Raw genomic sequence first — 17,629 nt, forward strand, 5'->3', positions numbered from 1 at the left:
CCGAGTGCTTCTAAGTGACGCTGTCAGTACCGACCCTGTTTCCTCGGTGCGTGGGCCGGTGCCACCCTCAGAGCTCGGCCTGGACCGCAGCCGTGCTGTTTCTTGGGCGCCTGCTGTTGGTAACAGGATGACCGGGCAGAAGGCTGGAGATGCCCAGCCCTGGTCCAGTTGTGACTGTGAAAACCAGCTCAGGTGGTCGGCGTTCAATGTAAAAAATAAAAAGAGAGCTTCTCTTGAATCACAAAAAAACAAGCTCCCTAACACATCCATATATTCTGAGCATAAAATTTTAGCCTTTTGTTTGACTTAATTTCAAGGAAATCGCTAAAACCCCGAATGTTCTGTTACTCTTCTGTTTTCAGATGGTTTGGCTCGGGAAGAGACGACCACGTGCATCACCTGTTGCGGTTTTTATTATTCTTGATGTTCCATTATTATTACGCTTGCACCTTACTTTTCAGATAACACGTTTACACTTGTCTCTTTTCCTCTGTGAACAGGTTGAACGAATCGTTGACAAAAGGAAAAACAAGAAAGGGAAGACGGAGTACTTGGTCCGGTGGAAGGGCTACGACAGCGAGGACGACACGTGGGAGCCCGAGCAGCACCTGGTAAACTGCGAGGAGTACATCCACGACTTCAACAGGCGCCACTCGGAGAAGCAGAAGGAGGGCCCCTTCACCAGGACCAGTCGGACCTCGCCGAACAATGCGAGGAAGCAGATCTCCAGATCCACCAACAGCAGCTTTTCCAAGGCCTCTCCTAAATCGCTAGTGGTCGGCAAAGAGCCCGAGCCCAAGGCCAGCCCGCTGTTTGCCGCCAGCCAGAAGTTCAGGAAGAACCCGGCCCCGTCCCTCTCGACCCGGAAGAACATGGACCTGGCCAAGTCGGGCATAAAGATCCTCGTGCCCAAGAGCCCCATCAAGAGCAGGACCGCGGGGGACGGCTTTCAGAGCGAGAGCCCCGAGAAACTGGACCCCGCCGAGCAGGGGCAGGAGGACACGGTGGCGCCGGAGGTGGCGGCCGAGAAGCCGGTCGGGGCTCTGCTGGGCCCCGGCGCCGAGCGGGCGCGGATGGGCAGCCGGCCCCGGATACACCCGCTGGTGCCGCAGGTGTCCGGCCCCATGACCGCGGCCGTGGCCACGGGGCTAGCCGTGAACGGGAAAGGTGAGTGATGGTCTTGGAGTGGCGTGGGGGGTCCTGCCCCAGAGGGCAGTCTGGCGTGAGCCCGGGGGCTCCTGCGGGTGCCGCTTCTGACAGATGTCTGTCTGCGGGGACCCTGGAGAGATTTTGCCAGCCCCTGCTTTCTTCACTTGAAGCCTTTGACATGGACGTCTGAAGTCAGCACTGGCTGTCTCTGTTTCATTGGCCGTCCACAGACTGGGCCACCACGTTGACTTGATTTAAACGGTGTCCCACTCTGAGTAGGTTATGGCTGGGTTTTTTGTTTGTTTGTTTGTTTTTCTACAGCTAGTTTCTACCTTTATGCATCTCTTAGACACTGGGTCTCATGTTAGGAATCCATCTGAATTTTCTACGTGTGGCCGGTATTGATTAGAAGTCATGGTTCTTGTTGTGCTAACCCATCTAAATAACCGGAAGTGCCTTTCAAGGAGGATATTGATGACCTAAGAGCCTTTGGGACTTCGACTGGTCTCTCTAAAATAGTCAACTGTTCGGATCCCTCTTTCGGAGCAGGAGTCCGTTCAGTGTGGGTAGTCTTTTCTGTTCTGCCTTTACCCTGTTCCTGACCCGGACGCTGCAGCTTGGGTGGTCATCCTGGGGCCTCCCCGACCCCAGGACAGGACACCTGGGGATCAGCATGGGCAGCTACCTTCCCTGCCCTTTTCCTGTGCCTGGCGAGCCGCCACGTCTTCTAGAATTCTGTTACATCTTCTCTAACGTATGCCTCACCTCACGGTGGGTATACCTGCCTGCTGTCTTACTGGCCCCCCTGCTCCCCGCCTCTTGGCGGCTCCCACCCCTTTGCTGTGATTCTTGGACGGGGCGCGATCCCCGGTCGCCAGCTGCTGCACCTGGTGGGCAGGCGGCCTCGAGTCTGCCCGCGGCCCTCCCCTGCCTGTCCAGCTCCCTCTCCACGTCGGGGCGCCTGCTCTTCTCTGCCCTGTTCCTTCTTCGCCTCGTGGACACTGGTCTTCCTTCTGGTCCAAGAGCCACCCGCTCCCATGTCCCTTCGTCCCTCGTGCCCCCTCGCCCTCCGTGTTGCAGGAGTGGGACGGTCTCTGTACCTGTGTGCATCTCCCTCAGCCCACACTTAGTAGAATAATACGAAATGAGGAAAAGTGATGTTGGTTTGTTTGGGGCGCTCTTTTCCTCCAGGGGAATGTTCCCCTGAGACACTGCTCTGCCGTCTTGCTGTGGTGCGTCCGCAGGCTTGGTCTTGGGCCCTGGGTCACAGGGAGGGGGATGTGACGGAAGTCAGGGTCCCCTCTGCACAGTACAGGGGCCTCGCGCTGGTGTTTCTCAGGCACGCGCTTTGCCCCGATGCCGCTCCTCCCTGCCCTTGGCCTCCGCCTGGAGCTCGTCCGCAGAGCTGGCTTCTCGGGTGGCCGACCTGCTCACAGAGGCGGCCCTGTGACCTCGGCGCAAGGAAGGAGCATAGAGGCTCGGAGGCAGGCGAGGCCCGACAGCCCGATAATCGGAGGCTCCACTTTACAGACGGGGGTCGAGTCCGGAGAGGCTGGGACGCTCAGGCCGGGCGGGAACCAGCACGTCTCGTAGTTCCCACCCTGTGTTCTCCTCGCCACTGCCGGCCACCTTCACCAGGGAAAGAAGCGTCTCCTGCTTCACCGCACGCTCGGGCCAGGTGCCGCCTGGGCTCTGGTGCTGCAGGCGAGGCCTGGGCCCGAGCCGCCAAACGACAGCCCGCGGGCCCAGCCCTGTGTGGCCTGGGAGCTAAGAATGGTTGTCGCATTTTCTGATGTTTGAAAAAATCAAGAGGAATAATATTTCACGATCCGTGAAAATAGAAGAAATTCAGATTTCTGTTCCGCAAAGCGTTATTGGAGCACAGGCACGTTCGTTCGTTCACCTGCAGTCTGGCTGCTTTCCAGCTGCGGGGACAGAGGTGAATCTGTGACGAGACTGTGTAGCCTGCAGGCTGAAGGTGGGCCGTTCGGCTTTTAACAGAAGAAGTTTCCTCACCCTGCTCTGGGAAGCCTTGGTCCTGGGGGTCGGGCACAGAGGGCTCAGATCCTGGGGTTCCCCTTTGATTGTCCACAGAGCTTGTGTGTGCATAACGTTTTCTGGCCGGAGGGGACGCATAATTTTCAAAACGATTTTGACTCTTCCGTTCCCACATTCTGCTTTCAGCACAGTTCTGCAGGGTTGGCTGCCCTCAGCAGAAGCCCTCAGTTTTGTATATAAGGAGGGTTGCGGCTTCTATTTAAATAAAAAGTGGGTAACTTCCTTTTTTTATCACTCTTACCCATTTCAGAAATTTTTCAGTGTCTATAAGGGTGTCTGTGGTTAAAACCACAGGGGGCGTGTAAGCGTAAAATCTTAAATTATTTTATCTTGTTCTGTGGAGGTAGTTGATTGGGGTGAGAGTAACATACGTTTCCAAGGCCCCTGTGACCGCCCTTCTCTCCTGCCCACCCGGGTCCCATACAGGTTGAGAATCTCCTCCCCACTTAGATGGGAGCAAGTCTGGCAGCCCCTCGGGAACGTCTTTAAGGCCGTGGTGAACCAGGCTTGCAGTGGTGTCCCGGACGCTGGTCAGGGTCACTGGGTGCCTTTGCTTTCTGTCACCCTCCTGCATGGAAGATGCTTTCGTTCTTCCTGCCACTGGACTGTGGGCTCCGGGAGGGATGTTGTCTTGCGGGGCTGAGCCTCCCCGCGGCCAGAGCAGGGCCTCTGCGTGGCGGGAGTGATTTGGGTAGGACAGTGCTTGCTGGAGAAGAGGCTGTGTGACACGTCCTTTTCGCCCTGTCACTGGGTCACACTAAACGAGAGGGGGTGCTATTGAAAAGACAAGGTCCGTGTGGTCCAGAGCATGGAACCTTCCGGAAAACCACATCCTCGCCTTCAGCGTGTCTGTCTCCTGACGAGCAGGACCGAGGCCCTCTTGGGTGGTTGGTCCACATTCGTACATTCTTAACACAGATGTTTGTTTCTACCTTCCATGCTAATTTTAGAGCCGCACCAGAACCCTGATTTGTTTTTCTAAAACTAATTGAAGCAGATACTTGTGGAGTCATTGGGAAATGAACCATCTCCTATTCAAAACATTAATCGAGTAGGGGGGATATTTTTGCCACCAAGCACAACAGATAACTTAAATGTCTGTTACCCAAAAGAGTAAATGTTTCTGGAGAATTTTAACACACACACACACAGTGACTTTTACAGACTAACCATATGTGTGTTTGGTTTTTGACTGTTTTAAGTATGAAACAGAGGTTTAAAAGATGAGTATATTGCTTCACTCAGAAATAGAAAAAATTTTACATTTAGGCAATGCAGCTGTGTTTCTACTCTTTTTTATTAATAAGTTACTGTTTTCATGCTCTTTTAATTGCCTGATGAACTAATCCTACAAAAGAAACAATTGCTTTTAAAAACTGTATTATTGTTCCTTTGTTCTTTCGTGAATTCAAATATATAGTTGATCACCATTCCACAAGTATGACGTTTGAGAAAATACTAGTAGCAAACTTGTTTTGAAATGAGGTCTAAACCTTATCAGTGTTATCATGTAGGGTTGGCTGCTGGATTTTAAGTCAAAGCTAACAGATTTAGGAGGAAAATGATGGAGGAAATACCTTAATACACCACCTGTCTACCACCCCATGAGCATTTCAGTCAGAGGAAGCTCCTGGGAGAAATTTTCGGGAAAAGTTGGCTTCTTCGGAGGAGCTGCGGCATAAGTTCCTCCCAGTAAGAATATGAAGCAGGTGAGGCCCGGGCTCCCGGTCCAGAGCTCCTCTGCAGGAGGAGCCCTGGGGCCACTTGCTGTGTAGGCGCTGACATTGGAACTTACCTGCAGGGACAGTTAGGAGGCCAGGAGACCAGTGCCCAGAGGCCGTCGCCGCTCAGTGGGGCCCCAGCAGGAAGTGTCCGCTGGACAAGAGGACGTTTGAAGCCGCACTGTAGCAGACCGTCAGTTAAATGCGTGTACGAGGGCTCACCACGAAGGATTTCCATTTGAAACCAGCAAGCGTTTGTCGTCGTCTCCCACGCGGCAAGGCCGCAGGGGGGAAGTGACCCGCCAGCGGTTCGCGGGCGCTCACCTTTGCCCGCCCTGAGCACACGGTAGGTGGCCCCGCAGAACGGTGCAGTTGCCCCGTTTCCTTCCTGAGCTGAGCTCGGCAGCCCCCAAACCTGAATGTGCTTCAGATTCCAGTGGGGTTTTAGGCACAAGGCCCCACGGAGAAGAGGTTTCTGCCCTGCGGCAGCAGCCTGTGGGGTGAAGTCGGTCACCCCCAGGAGTCTCTGAAAACGTACAGACCGTCATCATTTTACCTGAAAACTTGTAAATGGGCGGTTCTTTGCCGGTCCCTGATGTGGAGCCCAGGCCTTTAAAGGGGTGCTTCCACTTGCCACTTGTTTGAAGAGCGAGCCTCTTTCTTTACACGTGGCCCCACTGGTTTTGTGCGATGCACACCCTTAAACCCTCTTCTCCTGTTTCCAGTTCGGATTTCATTAAAGTGGACACGGGCGTAGGTACTTACCAGTGTGCCTGGGTGCACAGCCCTGGAAGTGTTCATTCTTCCCACTTTCTCACTTACACCTGTCGTGACCGCTCCTTTTACCCGTACGCTGTACATACTTTCCAAATGTACCGTTTTCTCTGAAACATCAGCTCACTGTTTGTAATCACGTCTCCTGTATTGTGTAAAATGAACTAAGTGTGATCGTGACAGATTCAACGGGCCTAAGACGTTTCAGGGAGTCACCCAGCCAGCCCTCGACCAGCCCGCGTCCCAGCAGGAGGGACCCGACCCCACTGCCGAGCTCCGACCTCTGCTTCTGGGAGACTCTCCCTTCCTCGCCCCTCCGCGAGGTTTTAGGGCGCTCAGGAGTGCCTGGGACCCGGGGCAGCGTTGACCCCGTGAGCCCACTTCAGAGCCCTTGTGACCGCTGGGTTTTCTCTTTTCGTTTCCACTGTCCTTGTGTCTCTTCCTATTCCAGCGGTTCTCGGAGTGCGGTGCCCAGAGCAGCATGAGCGCCTGGGGACCTGCTAGGGACGCACCCCCCAGACCCCGCCCCACCTGTCGAGCCAGACTCTATCTCAGGTGGGCCCGGCACACCCTCCAGGTGGTCCTCAGGCCATCCTGTGCTGTGTTGTCTTGTGAGTTTGTGGTTTTGTAGAGCAAGATGGGAACTAACTATCCACTACTAAATCCTTGTGTTTGTAGTATATTTTACGTTCTTATAGTTAGATTTAGTTCCTATTCGCTCTTGATTTGAAATTGTCTTTAGGCATTTGTAAATTATTTTGAAATAAATACTTTAATAATTAAACATTTTTAATGACAGGAAAACATAAAATAAGTAAAACATCTCAAAGAACGAAATGAAAAGTAAAAGCTCCCCCCTCCCAAATCCCACCTCCTTCTCCTCCTCTCCAGAGAGAACTGCTGCTAACATTTTTTTTCTTCCAGAAATTGTACAGACATGTACATCTTTTCAGTACATCAGTGGGCTCATACTTGTCATGTGGTTCTACCACTTAGGTTTCTTTTTTACTTTTATGATACGTCTTGGATGTATTTTCAGATCCACGTGAACAACCCTCCTCCATTCTTTCAGAGATGTCGTGGTTGTTTACCGCATGGCCTCAGTGATTTCATGTCGCTGCCTCTCAGCAGGGGGCACTGTGGCGCCTGGGCCTGGGTGGTCCCCTGGCTCAGCATCCCTGGCCCTGCCCTTAAGGCGCTAGAGTGGCCTCAGGCATAGTGTGTCGTGTTCCCGTCTGCCAGCACACCTGCATTCCCGCAGGGGCCTGTGTCTGGGCGCATCCTTTAGGTGAGAACCACAGCTATAGGCATCGTGAGTTTTTCCCCCGTAAATGAATAAATTTAATTGATGTTACAACAGCAGAAATGGTAACGTACCTCCTGTCTCAAACACAAGTACTCCAGAAATACTGTGAATTTTGACACAAGTAATTTACAAGTACATTGAGCGAAATAGGAAAGTTGACCATGGCCACCTCCCCTCAGAATACCATTTCCTTCCCCAGAGGGAACATTAATAGTTTGACGTGTGTCATTTCAGACGTTTTTCTGGGTGTCTGTACTCTTCGATACGGAATCGTACTCCATAAATGTTCTTGGATTTGTCTTTTTCATTTGACATCCTGTCTTGGAGAACTTTGTATTTTAAGACTCACATCTCTACCTCACTTCTCTTGGAGTCGTAAACTTGATTTTTATTGTTCTGATACTATTTCAAACTTATGGAGAAGTTGGGGGACAGTACAAGAAAAACCCATCTACACTTTTATCCACGTTCACCGATTGTCTGCATTTTGCCTCATTTGCTCTCTCCTCCCCCCGCCCCGTGCACGTGTGTATTTATACCCGCACGTACACGCGTGCATAGACACCACTGTTATCCTGCATCATTTGAGGCTGCACGCTTGCTGCTGTGACCAAGAGTAAATGCAAGGGCTACGACTGACCTAAGATTCAGATGGTAGCAAATTGCTCTCTAAACAAGCTTGAAGACTGGGTGCCCATTGACCTGTTCTTAATCCACCTTTAAATATCTGCCCAATGAGAAGGTAGAAAATGGTATCATTGTTTTAATTTTAAAACATGAAAACTCTGTGTTTACAGGTTATAATTGCTGGTTTGCATTTATTTTTCTGTTAGTCCCCTTTATATAGCCCTTGCCTATTTTGCAGCGGGCGGCGAGGGGGGTGTTGGCGGTGTGTGGAGGGAGGGATGGGTGGCTCAGCTTTTCCAGAGTGTGACGACTTCATGAACGTGCATGTCACCCTCGCCCGGGGACCGCACTCGTCTCGGGTCTGAGCCACCATGTGTGCCCGTCCTTCTGGCTCCCACGCCAGGGGATAGAGTGAACGGGCCTGTCTGGTCTCTGCCTTAAGGGATATTTACAGCAGTTTAAAGAGAACACCCCAAATTAATTTGCATTAATTTTATGGTCCTTGCCCAGGTTTGAATATACCAAAGTGTGTTATTTTATTAACTTGGAGTTTTATAATTTTAAAAGAATTTGGATTCCTTAGGTCATATGCAAAGAAAGAACCTTTCTGACTGCAGTTCCTGCTCCTTTTGAACTTTGTAACTGACCGACTGGTACACGGGCAGAAGGAGAACAATCACATATTCAGGTGAAATTCCTTTTTTTTTTTTTTTAACGTTTGCTCTTGTTGCTGCCGACTAGTGGGGCTGAACATCTGTTCCAAACCCCGCTCATCTTCTGTATCCTGTATTCTTACTGCTGTCACCTGCAGCGGGGGACTGGGCTTCTGGGATATGCCGCCAGTGACGTTCTTGACGGGCAGCTGTCCACAGCTGTGTGTGGACACCCACCCAGTCTCACCTCCGAGCCTGCCCTTCTGTCGCCTTTGTTCTGTCGTTAAGTTCTCCAACCTGCTGCTGCTGCTTCCAGAGCATCTCGTGTTACAGACGAGGCTGGTTCTGAAAGAGAAAGTGATTTGGTAGAGTTGGTGGGACAGGAGGATCCGTGATAGAACCTACTCCTGACTCCTGTTTGGTTCTTCTGTGTCACACGGGCGACAAGGGACTTCTTATAAGCATGATTCACAATACTGACCGTACTATAATAGTCGAGATTTTTTTCTGTCTCCAGTGAGTGAAATGACTCAAATCGGTTTAAACAAGCAAATAAAAATGCCTGCATTGGCTCAGAGTAGGATCCAGGCACAGCTGGATCCAGCCACCCCCAGCACCCCGTCTCCCCGCCACGGGCTCTCTGCTTCGTTCAGAGGGTGAGGGCTGGCGTGCCGACCCTCTCAGCAGACCGGGCAGAGAAGCGTCTCCTCCTTCCCAGGAGTTCCAGCGGGTGAGAGCAGCCCACCCAGAGTCTGGTTCCCCAGGGAACACCCCAGCCGACAAGCAGTAGAAATGGGAGCTGGGCTGAGCCCCCGAGAGTCTCGACACATTTAGGATTACTGAGTACATTTAAAATATAACTCTGCTCTCCTCGGTTACAGAAAACCGTGCGTGTTAAGTATTGACCATTGAATAATAACAGCTCCAGTGAGTGTCCTGTTCCGTCTTCTGGGTGGTCCTCTCTCGTGGACGTGGTCCTCTGTCGTGGACGTGGTTCTCTGTCGTGGACGTGCTCCTCTCTCGTGGACGTGCTCCTCTCTCGTGGACGTGGTCCTCCTCTCCCCGCCGGCCGCTGCTGCCCTCTCACTTCCTAGCTTTGTGCGTAAGTTGGGTTGCGCACGACTGCCTGTTGCGGTCCTCGCAGTCCTGTCTTGGGGCTGCCACTGTGTTGATCTTCTAATTTGATGTCACCTTTTAAAAGTCGGTCACATTATTAATTACACATGAGGAAAGGTGATTTTCATAAGTCAGTTTATCAGGCACCACTTGAAGGAAGACCCTTATTAGGAGTCAAGTTCCCCAGGATGCCCTCGCCGTGGGCGGAGAGGTCTGCAGTGGCCCGGGACCCCGGACCAGGTGGAGGAGAGCCGGTTCCCTAGAGGAATCTCTGAGAGCAAAATCTGGTGGCGAAGATCCAGACCAGGTGGACAAATTCGATACCACTGTAGATGGTGGGATGGGAAAGCATTTCAGTCTCCTCTGGAATCTTCTGTATCGTCCGGTCCGGTTGTTTACTTAGAGTAGGTGCTTGATGAACATTTGTATGTGAGTGGACGAGTTGCCGGAGGGATTTTTGTCTCTTCTACTTTCATCCTCAGTGTTTGTCTTCTAAAAAGAGTGTGAGTGGAAAAGAGACAGCAGATCTGTCAGGGGAGATGGGAGAGATTGCCAAGGAAGTAAGAGCCAGGGCAGCTTTGGAGCTTGTGTGCAAATATGGAGTGAGAGGTGATTTTTCGAGCTGGAAAAACGGAAGAAAACATCTGTAGGTTAATGGTGTAGAACATCCTTTTTAAAACACCAGTGAATAATTTCACTTTGTGTGACAACATGCAGGAGGCAACTTGATAGGTAATGACTCGGGCCTCTCCCGAGATGCACCCACTTCCAGAACCCCGCGTCGCCAGAATGCGCTTCAGACCAGTGGAGCCCGTCCCGGGCCTCGGGCCCAGGTCCTTTCGAGGTGGAAATGACCTCAGCGTTCAATTCCGTGCATTTCCGCCGTGGAGCTGGCTTCTCCCTTCTCATCTGCCCCCAGCTTAGCAGCGTTCATTGCTGTGTCCTCGTCAGATTCCCCAACGTCCTCAACCTCCTGGGAGGGGGTGTCCCGCCCGCCTTCCTGCCCCCGGGCCTCCTGCCCTCGGCTCTGGGGTGGAGGTGCTGACCCCCAGGCTCTGGGTCCCGCGGTGCCAGGCAGGTTCCTCCGGGTCTGTGTCTTCTCCCCTGTCACTGACCGATGCTCCGCCCTCCCGGTCCTGCCCCAGCATCCCTCAGAGGCGGGCTTCACACCTTCGTTCCCACCCTGGGACTCGGCCTGACCTCTCACTTCTGACCCCGGGAGAGCACCGGCCCGGCGTTCCGCGGCCAGTCCCCTGCTTCATCCCATCCACCCGTCACTGGTCCTCACGACCCAATGGCTGGTGCTTGTCCCAACGTTGGACTGACAGAGAACGTCAGGATTCACAACCCCTTTTCCTCGGGGTTTGACCTCTTAAAAACGATCTTGTTTCCACCCTGATCCCTTTTGGGCCACACTGTGGAGAATTTAGTCCACGTTCTTGGTCCTCTCCTTCCCTTCTCTGCCCTCGGTCTGGCTCTCGGCACCCGGACCTCTGGCCACCCCAGCCACGGAGTCGGGGGCTGCAGCCTTTTAATGTTTTATGTGGAGCGGAGGACATGTTTCGTATGGCTTATCACGTCTTTTAGTTTTGTTTTCATTTTCAGATGTGGTAACAAACACATAAACACTAAGTTTACCATCTGAAACATCGTTAAGCGTGTAGTTCAGAAATGTTAAGTGCATTCACGTGGTCACACAGCGGAGCTCTAGATCTTCTTCCTCTTACAGAGTGAAACTCTGTCCCCATTAAACACTAATGCCCCTTCCCCACAGCCTTTGGCAACACCATCCTACTGTCTGTTTCTATGATACTACTTTAGGGACCTCATGTAGTGCAGTCACACAGCATTTGTCCTTTTGTGTCTGCCTTATTTCACTGAGCATAGTGTCCTCAAGGTTCATCCGTGTTACAGCCTGTCAGAATTTCCGTCTTTTGTAAGGCTACATACTATTCCATGGTATGTATGTATTTTTTCCTTCATCTGTCGATGGACGCTTGGGCGCTTCCGCCTCTTGGCTATTGCGAATGATGCTACAATGAACGTGGGTGTGCAGACATCTCTTCAAGATCCTGCTTTGAATTCTTTTGGGTAAATACCCGGAGGTGGGATTGCCGCATCACGTGGTAATTCCGTTTTTAATTTTTTGAGGACCACATAGCAGCTACAGCATTTTACATCCCACCAGCAGTGCACAGGGGTTTGCATTTCTGCACACCCTTGCCAACACTTGTTGCGTCTTTGTTTTTAAAATACTTGTTCTGGAACGCTGCTGTTCCTTGTTCACCTTTTACCTCTCGTTTTCTTTTCGGTTGCCTTTGTGCTATTCTTCTGCCCCCCTTAAGCGGCCCGGTCCCCGGGGCTGTTCGCCGTGGCACCCATTCGCAGGGGGACGTTTGTTTGGTGTGCCGGGCCGTCAAGGGGACCCTCGCGGAGCAGCTGCTGGCGCTGGGAGCATCGCTTGGGGTTCCGATGCCTGGGCGCTCCCTGGTGCCTACATACTTAGGGGCCTTCCTCCAGCCCAGCCAAGGTAGCAGGCCGAGCTCCGGCCCCCTGGAATGGAGGTGACACCCTCCCCCTCCATAGCTGTACCCGGCGGACAGGGGACTTCCGGGGAGGAAGAACCAAGACTCCCGTCCTACTTCTTCTACCACCTGCCTGGCCTCACGGTAGGAGCTGAATGTGTGGAGCGGATAAAAGCATTTTCTTCTTTCCTGGTTCATCTTAACATGGCTTTTCATTACTAGCATTTTACTGAATATTCATAGAGTATTGTTTTGTCTGGGCAAAAATCTAATTAAAGAATTCATTCAACTTCAGCAAACAAACGCAGTGAGGACAGAGCACTCCCTCTAGCCGTGAAGTGCTCGCCATCATCTGGGTGCTACGGGGAGAAGAAGGCTTCTGTGCGCTTTCTCCCGGGGCCCGGTTCCGGGGGCTCCTGGCTCACCCGCCCCTCCCCGTCTCCGTGGCTGTGGGCCCTCCAGCTGGAGCTGGCTGTGCTGGGTTCGTCTCACTCGGCTTCAGACACAGTTGTGGGGACTCCTGAGTGTCTGAAATGGTTTCCCCTCTGGTCGGAAGGCGTGTTTTAAACCTTGCTTTGAGTTTCTGGCCGAGGGTGTCCCGTGCTGAGGGTCAGCTGTCTCCGCACGGGTCGGGGGGGCGGGGGGATCCTGGAAGCTCCGCGCCTCCTCGTCACACGCTTGGTGGGCATCTCCTGTGTGCAGGCTCAGTGCTGGATGCTGGGAGTTCAGAGCTCAATAAAACACAGCCCCTGACTTCCGGGAGCGCGTAGCCCGGAGGGACAGTTGTTGGTGAAGGAGCCCTCGTTTCGGACTACGGGGCTCCGTTGAATGGCGCGGCAGTTGACAGAGAAGGTAGCTCCGTCCCTGGTCCAGGACGGATGGAGCTAGAGCACGGCCGCCGCCAGGCCGCAGTGTGGAAAGTTGAGCCCTGGGGTCTAGGCGGTGTTCCTCAAGGCAAGAGCAGTAAACCAGACTATCAATAAGGAGATGGTAATAAACTTACCCTCGTGCAGACCTGCTCTTGCTGAAATGATGACATCTGATGAGATAAACCGTCTCTGTTTAGAAAGCAGTTACGCTCCTGTAGCAAATACTCGTCTCCCCTAGTGATGGGGAGCTAACGTAACTGCCTCTCAGTGTAGAACCATAAATGGGACCTGCTGAGACAGCGGGAAGACTTTTTCGTTCCAGGTTGTGTTCTGAACTGTGTATGTGCGCCTCAAGGCAAGTGGATATGTTACCCCTTCCTCTGTTCACCGGGCACAACTCCCCCAGCCTCCAGCCCCCGCCTTTGGGAAGATGCGCGTCATAATCAGGTTTCTTTATGATAACGTCTCGTCTTCCTTCCCTACTTCATTAGTTAAGAGTTGTTTGTGCTTAAAAATATTTTTCAATGGGGGCATAGTAAGTTCTCAAAGTACCTTAAAACAACCCCCTTTCTGGCCAGTTATCTCAGTCATAGTCATCTCTCATCTCTGTCTGCAGTTCAAGTTCTTTATTATGTGTGGGTGACACGAGGAGGGCAAGGGGAGGGCAGTTCTTTCTTACATCAGGAGAAAAGAGGTAGATGCCTTAGGACCACGTCAGCCACTGAGAAACGCAGCTCACCCACCTCCGTGCTGAGAAGTCACCATCACGAAGTCCACACACGTGAAGAGAGACGTCGGGTCACCAGCAGACCACACAGTCCCTGTGTCGTCCACTGCACCAGGAGGTCGGGCCCCCCCCCCCCCCCCGTCCTCAGCTGCAGTTCTCAGGCTTTACCACTGTCCCAGCCCAGCCCACCGCCAGCCTCACCTGAATTTCAGAAGTCAAACTGGATGAAGCAAATAGTGTGCCCACGAGGACGGTTGTGGAAGTGCTGGTGCATTCCAGTCCCAGTCTCGCTGACTCTGGGCTCACACGATTAGGAGATTGACTTCCCTGAGTCTGCGTGGTGGGTTCTGTCCTCTGCACCCCAAGACCAGACGAGGAATGTGAAGCCCACCGAGGCGTCCTTGTTGATGGACGGCACTGTCCTGGTTGGTCTCTGGCAGCTCCCTGCCCGTGTGTCAGGGTCGGTCCCAGGCCTCAGTCCTTGGGATCTGATGCCAGTGTGGGTGCTGGCCTCCCCCGTCCCCCAGGACAAGCCCGGATTGTCTCCTAAACGAGTCGCCGATTTTGAAAAACGGGGTTTGTCGCCAAGGAGGACAGAATCTCAGCGCGTGCTTCATCCAGGGCACGTGCAGTCGGGAGCCACCTGTGGGAGGGTGAACCGCTGTATCATCTCGAGGTAATAAAGGGAGGCGTAAGGTTTGCTTTTGAGAATTGAATCAGTGAAGCCTTTGGCTCCGTCTGGGTTGGGGGCAAAGACCATGGAGCCTGAACCACGTCTCGTGTCTGGAAGCCCCTCACTTCCCCAGGGCTGGCAGCTCAAGTGCTGGGCCCCTTACGATGGAGACCTTTCCTCTCCAGCCCACAGCACCATTTCTAGTGTCATTCTCGTGGCAATTCCTGCAACTCTACAGGGGTTGGAGCCTTAAAAAAAAAGGTCACTGGTTCTCATTAAATCTTAAAGTCAAAGTAACAAGACGTGGTATGTGAGGAGGCGTGCCCACAGTTTTAATTAAGTCTCATGTTGGTAATGGGGGTGAAGGTTTCGCCTTTCATCCAGTGGGTCCACCCGTCCCACGGACGCGTGATGTGATTTTTATGACATGTAACACGTTATCATCACCTGAAGCTCTTGTGCTGGACTGCGGTGATTTTCCATCTCGCTGATGTAGTTGTAAATCACGCACCCCTGTGAGCATCCTGATGGTAGCGTTTCTTCTCTGGACGACCCTTCCAGCAAAGCTGGACAGCTGTTTCCTGTACTTGGCATTAGCTCTGAAGGTTCCATGACATCTTGGTTTGGAGGGAATGCTGTGATAACGTGAACACGATCAGCGGGATTACGGAAGTGCGCGCTGTTTAATTACCGTGTTGCCAGCGCTCTGCTCACATCGCTTCTGGTCTCACCGGCCATAGCACGAGTGTAAAGGTTGCAGGAAGAGGACAGACCACAGCCCACGCCAGCCTTGGGACGGGTGACGTCTTACGCGGGGTGTGACTGCAGCTGCAGCGTTTCCGTTGCCTGGCGCTCACGCTACCTTGTGGACTTGAGAGGGAGAGTGGAAGCATTCCGTCCTCCTGCCAGAAGGTGGACTTCCGTGCTTCGCTTTTGCAGCCCAGCCTCACCTGATGGGCCACAGTCGCCCCAGCTTGACAGCAGCCACGAGCGGGAGTGCTGTAACAGGCTCAGTCTGAGTTTTGCTTGGTTGGCTTCGTGCGGGGAAGGAGGAGTTACCCCGGTAAATTCCCCGCTTGCGGAGTAATCCAGTTTTCACGGGGGGGTTCCTGCCGTGCGTTTCACGAGCAGGGGGACACTGGGCGTCCTGGGGTCTGCCCCTGTGTGTTCCTGGGCCGGCTGGGGAGATGCTGGCAGGGTCTTCAGGGCCACAGCCATGACCGCGTATCCGGTCCACGTTAGAACCCGGGCCTCTAGCGGGTCAGGTGGGTGCCGCCCGAGAGCTGGGATGTCGCCCAGATGTCCTGCTGCAAAAAGAGGAGCCGCTGGAAAATGCAGAAAAAGCCATGGCAGTTGTGGTGTCTGTTTCCCCTATTCGGGGGAGAAGGGAGAGAAAAGCTGACTGTGGGAGTTCGGCCCTAGTACAGTTTCGAAGTACGTAGTCTTAATGTTCAAAGCTGGATTCTAAAATTTCTGTTATTTTTCTATACAGTATTTATGTAACTGAGCAAGTTGTGCTTTTCAGGTGTTTGATTTGTATTTTGAGTCTGTTGTGCTGAGGTCAGTTTTCCTTCTTGACCCTTGAGTAGCTCTTGTCCTCATCTGTGAAGTGATGTGTCAGGTTAAACCTTCTCTCTTGATCTCTTGCTTTTCAGCCTGTGGTTCTGGTCTGTGTAAGGTGAGCACGCAGTTCTGAGTCTGGCTCGCTCTTGAGTTCCGTGTCCCAGGCCTCCCTCCTGGGGGTCCACAGTGAAGAGATGCACACGCCTGCCCGCAGTCAGGGGCTCTGGGCCACCCTCTTCAGTGTGCACCGGTGGCCCCCTCTAAAGGGCAGACGCGTGCCCGGCCGCATGCGGTGAATACCTGGGTCTCTCGCAAAGGTGGGTGTGGTCCCGCCTCTGGGATTGCCCTGGAAGCGGGTTAAGAATCGCAGCCAGAGGGGCTCCTTGGCAACAGCCTGATCCAGCCGGGTGGGAAAGGGGCCTGTGAGCCGCACGGCAGGCCATCGGCCCTGCGGGCGGTCACTGGGGCGAAAGCACAGGATTCACAACTTGGCTTTCACCTTATAGACTCGAATAGTGCAGCCTTGGACCCTAGTTTGAGAAGCACTCATCTAGTGTCTGGCCAAAGCTAGACGTTTGCCTTAGAAGTGTGCTCTAGGAGATGCTGGTTTGCTCAGCCTGCAGCTCTGCGGCCCAAGCTGGCTGCTCGGTGACTGTGGGCAGGCCCCGGGGCTCCCGACAGCTGTCCTCCTGTGGCCCAGCGTCACACGGTTTCGGGGCTTCTCTCTCCGAGGTAGTCTGCTAACGGCCGACCTGAGTGACGGGTCAGCTGGCCTTCAGCCCTGGCTCTCCAAGGATCTGGGCTGTGTTTTCTTTCCTTTTTTTTTTTTTAAATAAATTTATTTATTTATTTATTTATTTTTGGCTGTGTTGGGTCTTTGTTGCTGTGTACGGGCTTTCTCTAGTTGTGGCGAGCAGGGACTACTCTGCGGTGCGGTGGCTTCTCGTTGCAGAGCGCGGGCTCTAGGTGTGCGAGCTTCAGTAGTTGTGGCGCACGAGCTTCTGTAGTTGTGGCGTGCGGGCTCTAGGCACGTGGGCTGCAGTAGTTGTGGCTCACGGGCTCTAGAGCGCGGGCTCAGTACTTGTGGCGCACGGGCTTAGCTGCTCCGCGGCATGTGGGATCTTCCTGAACCAGGGATCGAACCCGTGTCCCCTGCATTGGCAGGTGGATTCTTAACCACTGCGCCACCAGGGAAGTCCCTGGGCTGTGTTTTCTTAAGCACAAAACCTTGTGCTACTTTTAAGTACTGTAATGACAGTGCCTGGCCTGTGGGGTTACCACTGTCTTTCCTCATTTTCTCCCCTCAATCCTTGAAAAAATGAAACTTTAATTCCTGTGTCAGGGTCTCCAGGTAGCCCACACGTAGTCCTCTGACATTTTGATTCACTATAAATCCTCCAACCAGCAGCTTTTTACATCTACATAGAAGTGTGCTGCGCATCGTTAATTAAGACCGTGACACGTACTAACTGGAGGTCACCTTCAGGGCACGTGGTCCCATCCTGTGTCTGTCTAGATGCTCTATTCTTTGCTGGGTTCTGCTTCCTGATTAACGTACAGAAGGTTCTGTGCTTAGACTAGATGTGGGTTTGAGTGTCCACGCCCGTGCACAGAGGTACAGGGTTCAAGTGTGCGGGAGCCTCGCCCTCTCAGACACAGACCGCTCCTCGTGATTCCCAGCCGGGAGCTGGTGCTCTCTGCCATCTGAAAACATTTGTTCTGTGGTTTCGTGAGACAGAGAAGCCTTTTCAAGGAAGCTGCCGAGAAAGAGGGGAAGCGAGTGTATGAGTGGGAGAGAAGATCATTTGTCACGTCATCGCCTCTGTCCTTGTACTGGACTTCTTAAAGTGGTCAGTTTCGTCATGGGC

At 53.0% G+C, this 17,629-nt stretch overlaps 1 protein-coding gene across 1 annotated transcript in view; it reads left to right on the forward strand.

Annotated features, from left to right (window-relative positions):
- CDYL (chromodomain Y like) overlaps nucleotides 1-17,629 on the forward strand; it is a 156,171-nt gene that overhangs the window by 84,309 nt on the left and 54,233 nt on the right. The window contains exon 2 of the mRNA XM_059937831.1: nucleotides 501-1,167. Within this exon, the coding sequence (XP_059793814.1) occupies nucleotides 501-1,167 (667 nt within the window). The remainder of the gene's footprint in view (nucleotides 1-500; nucleotides 1,168-17,629) is intronic.

Source organism: Balaenoptera ricei, chromosome 11 (assembly GCF_028023285.1).
Source record: "Balaenoptera ricei isolate mBalRic1 chromosome 11, mBalRic1.hap2, whole genome shotgun sequence".
Taxonomy (NCBI): Eukaryota; Metazoa; Chordata; class Mammalia; order Artiodactyla; family Balaenopteridae; genus Balaenoptera; species Balaenoptera ricei.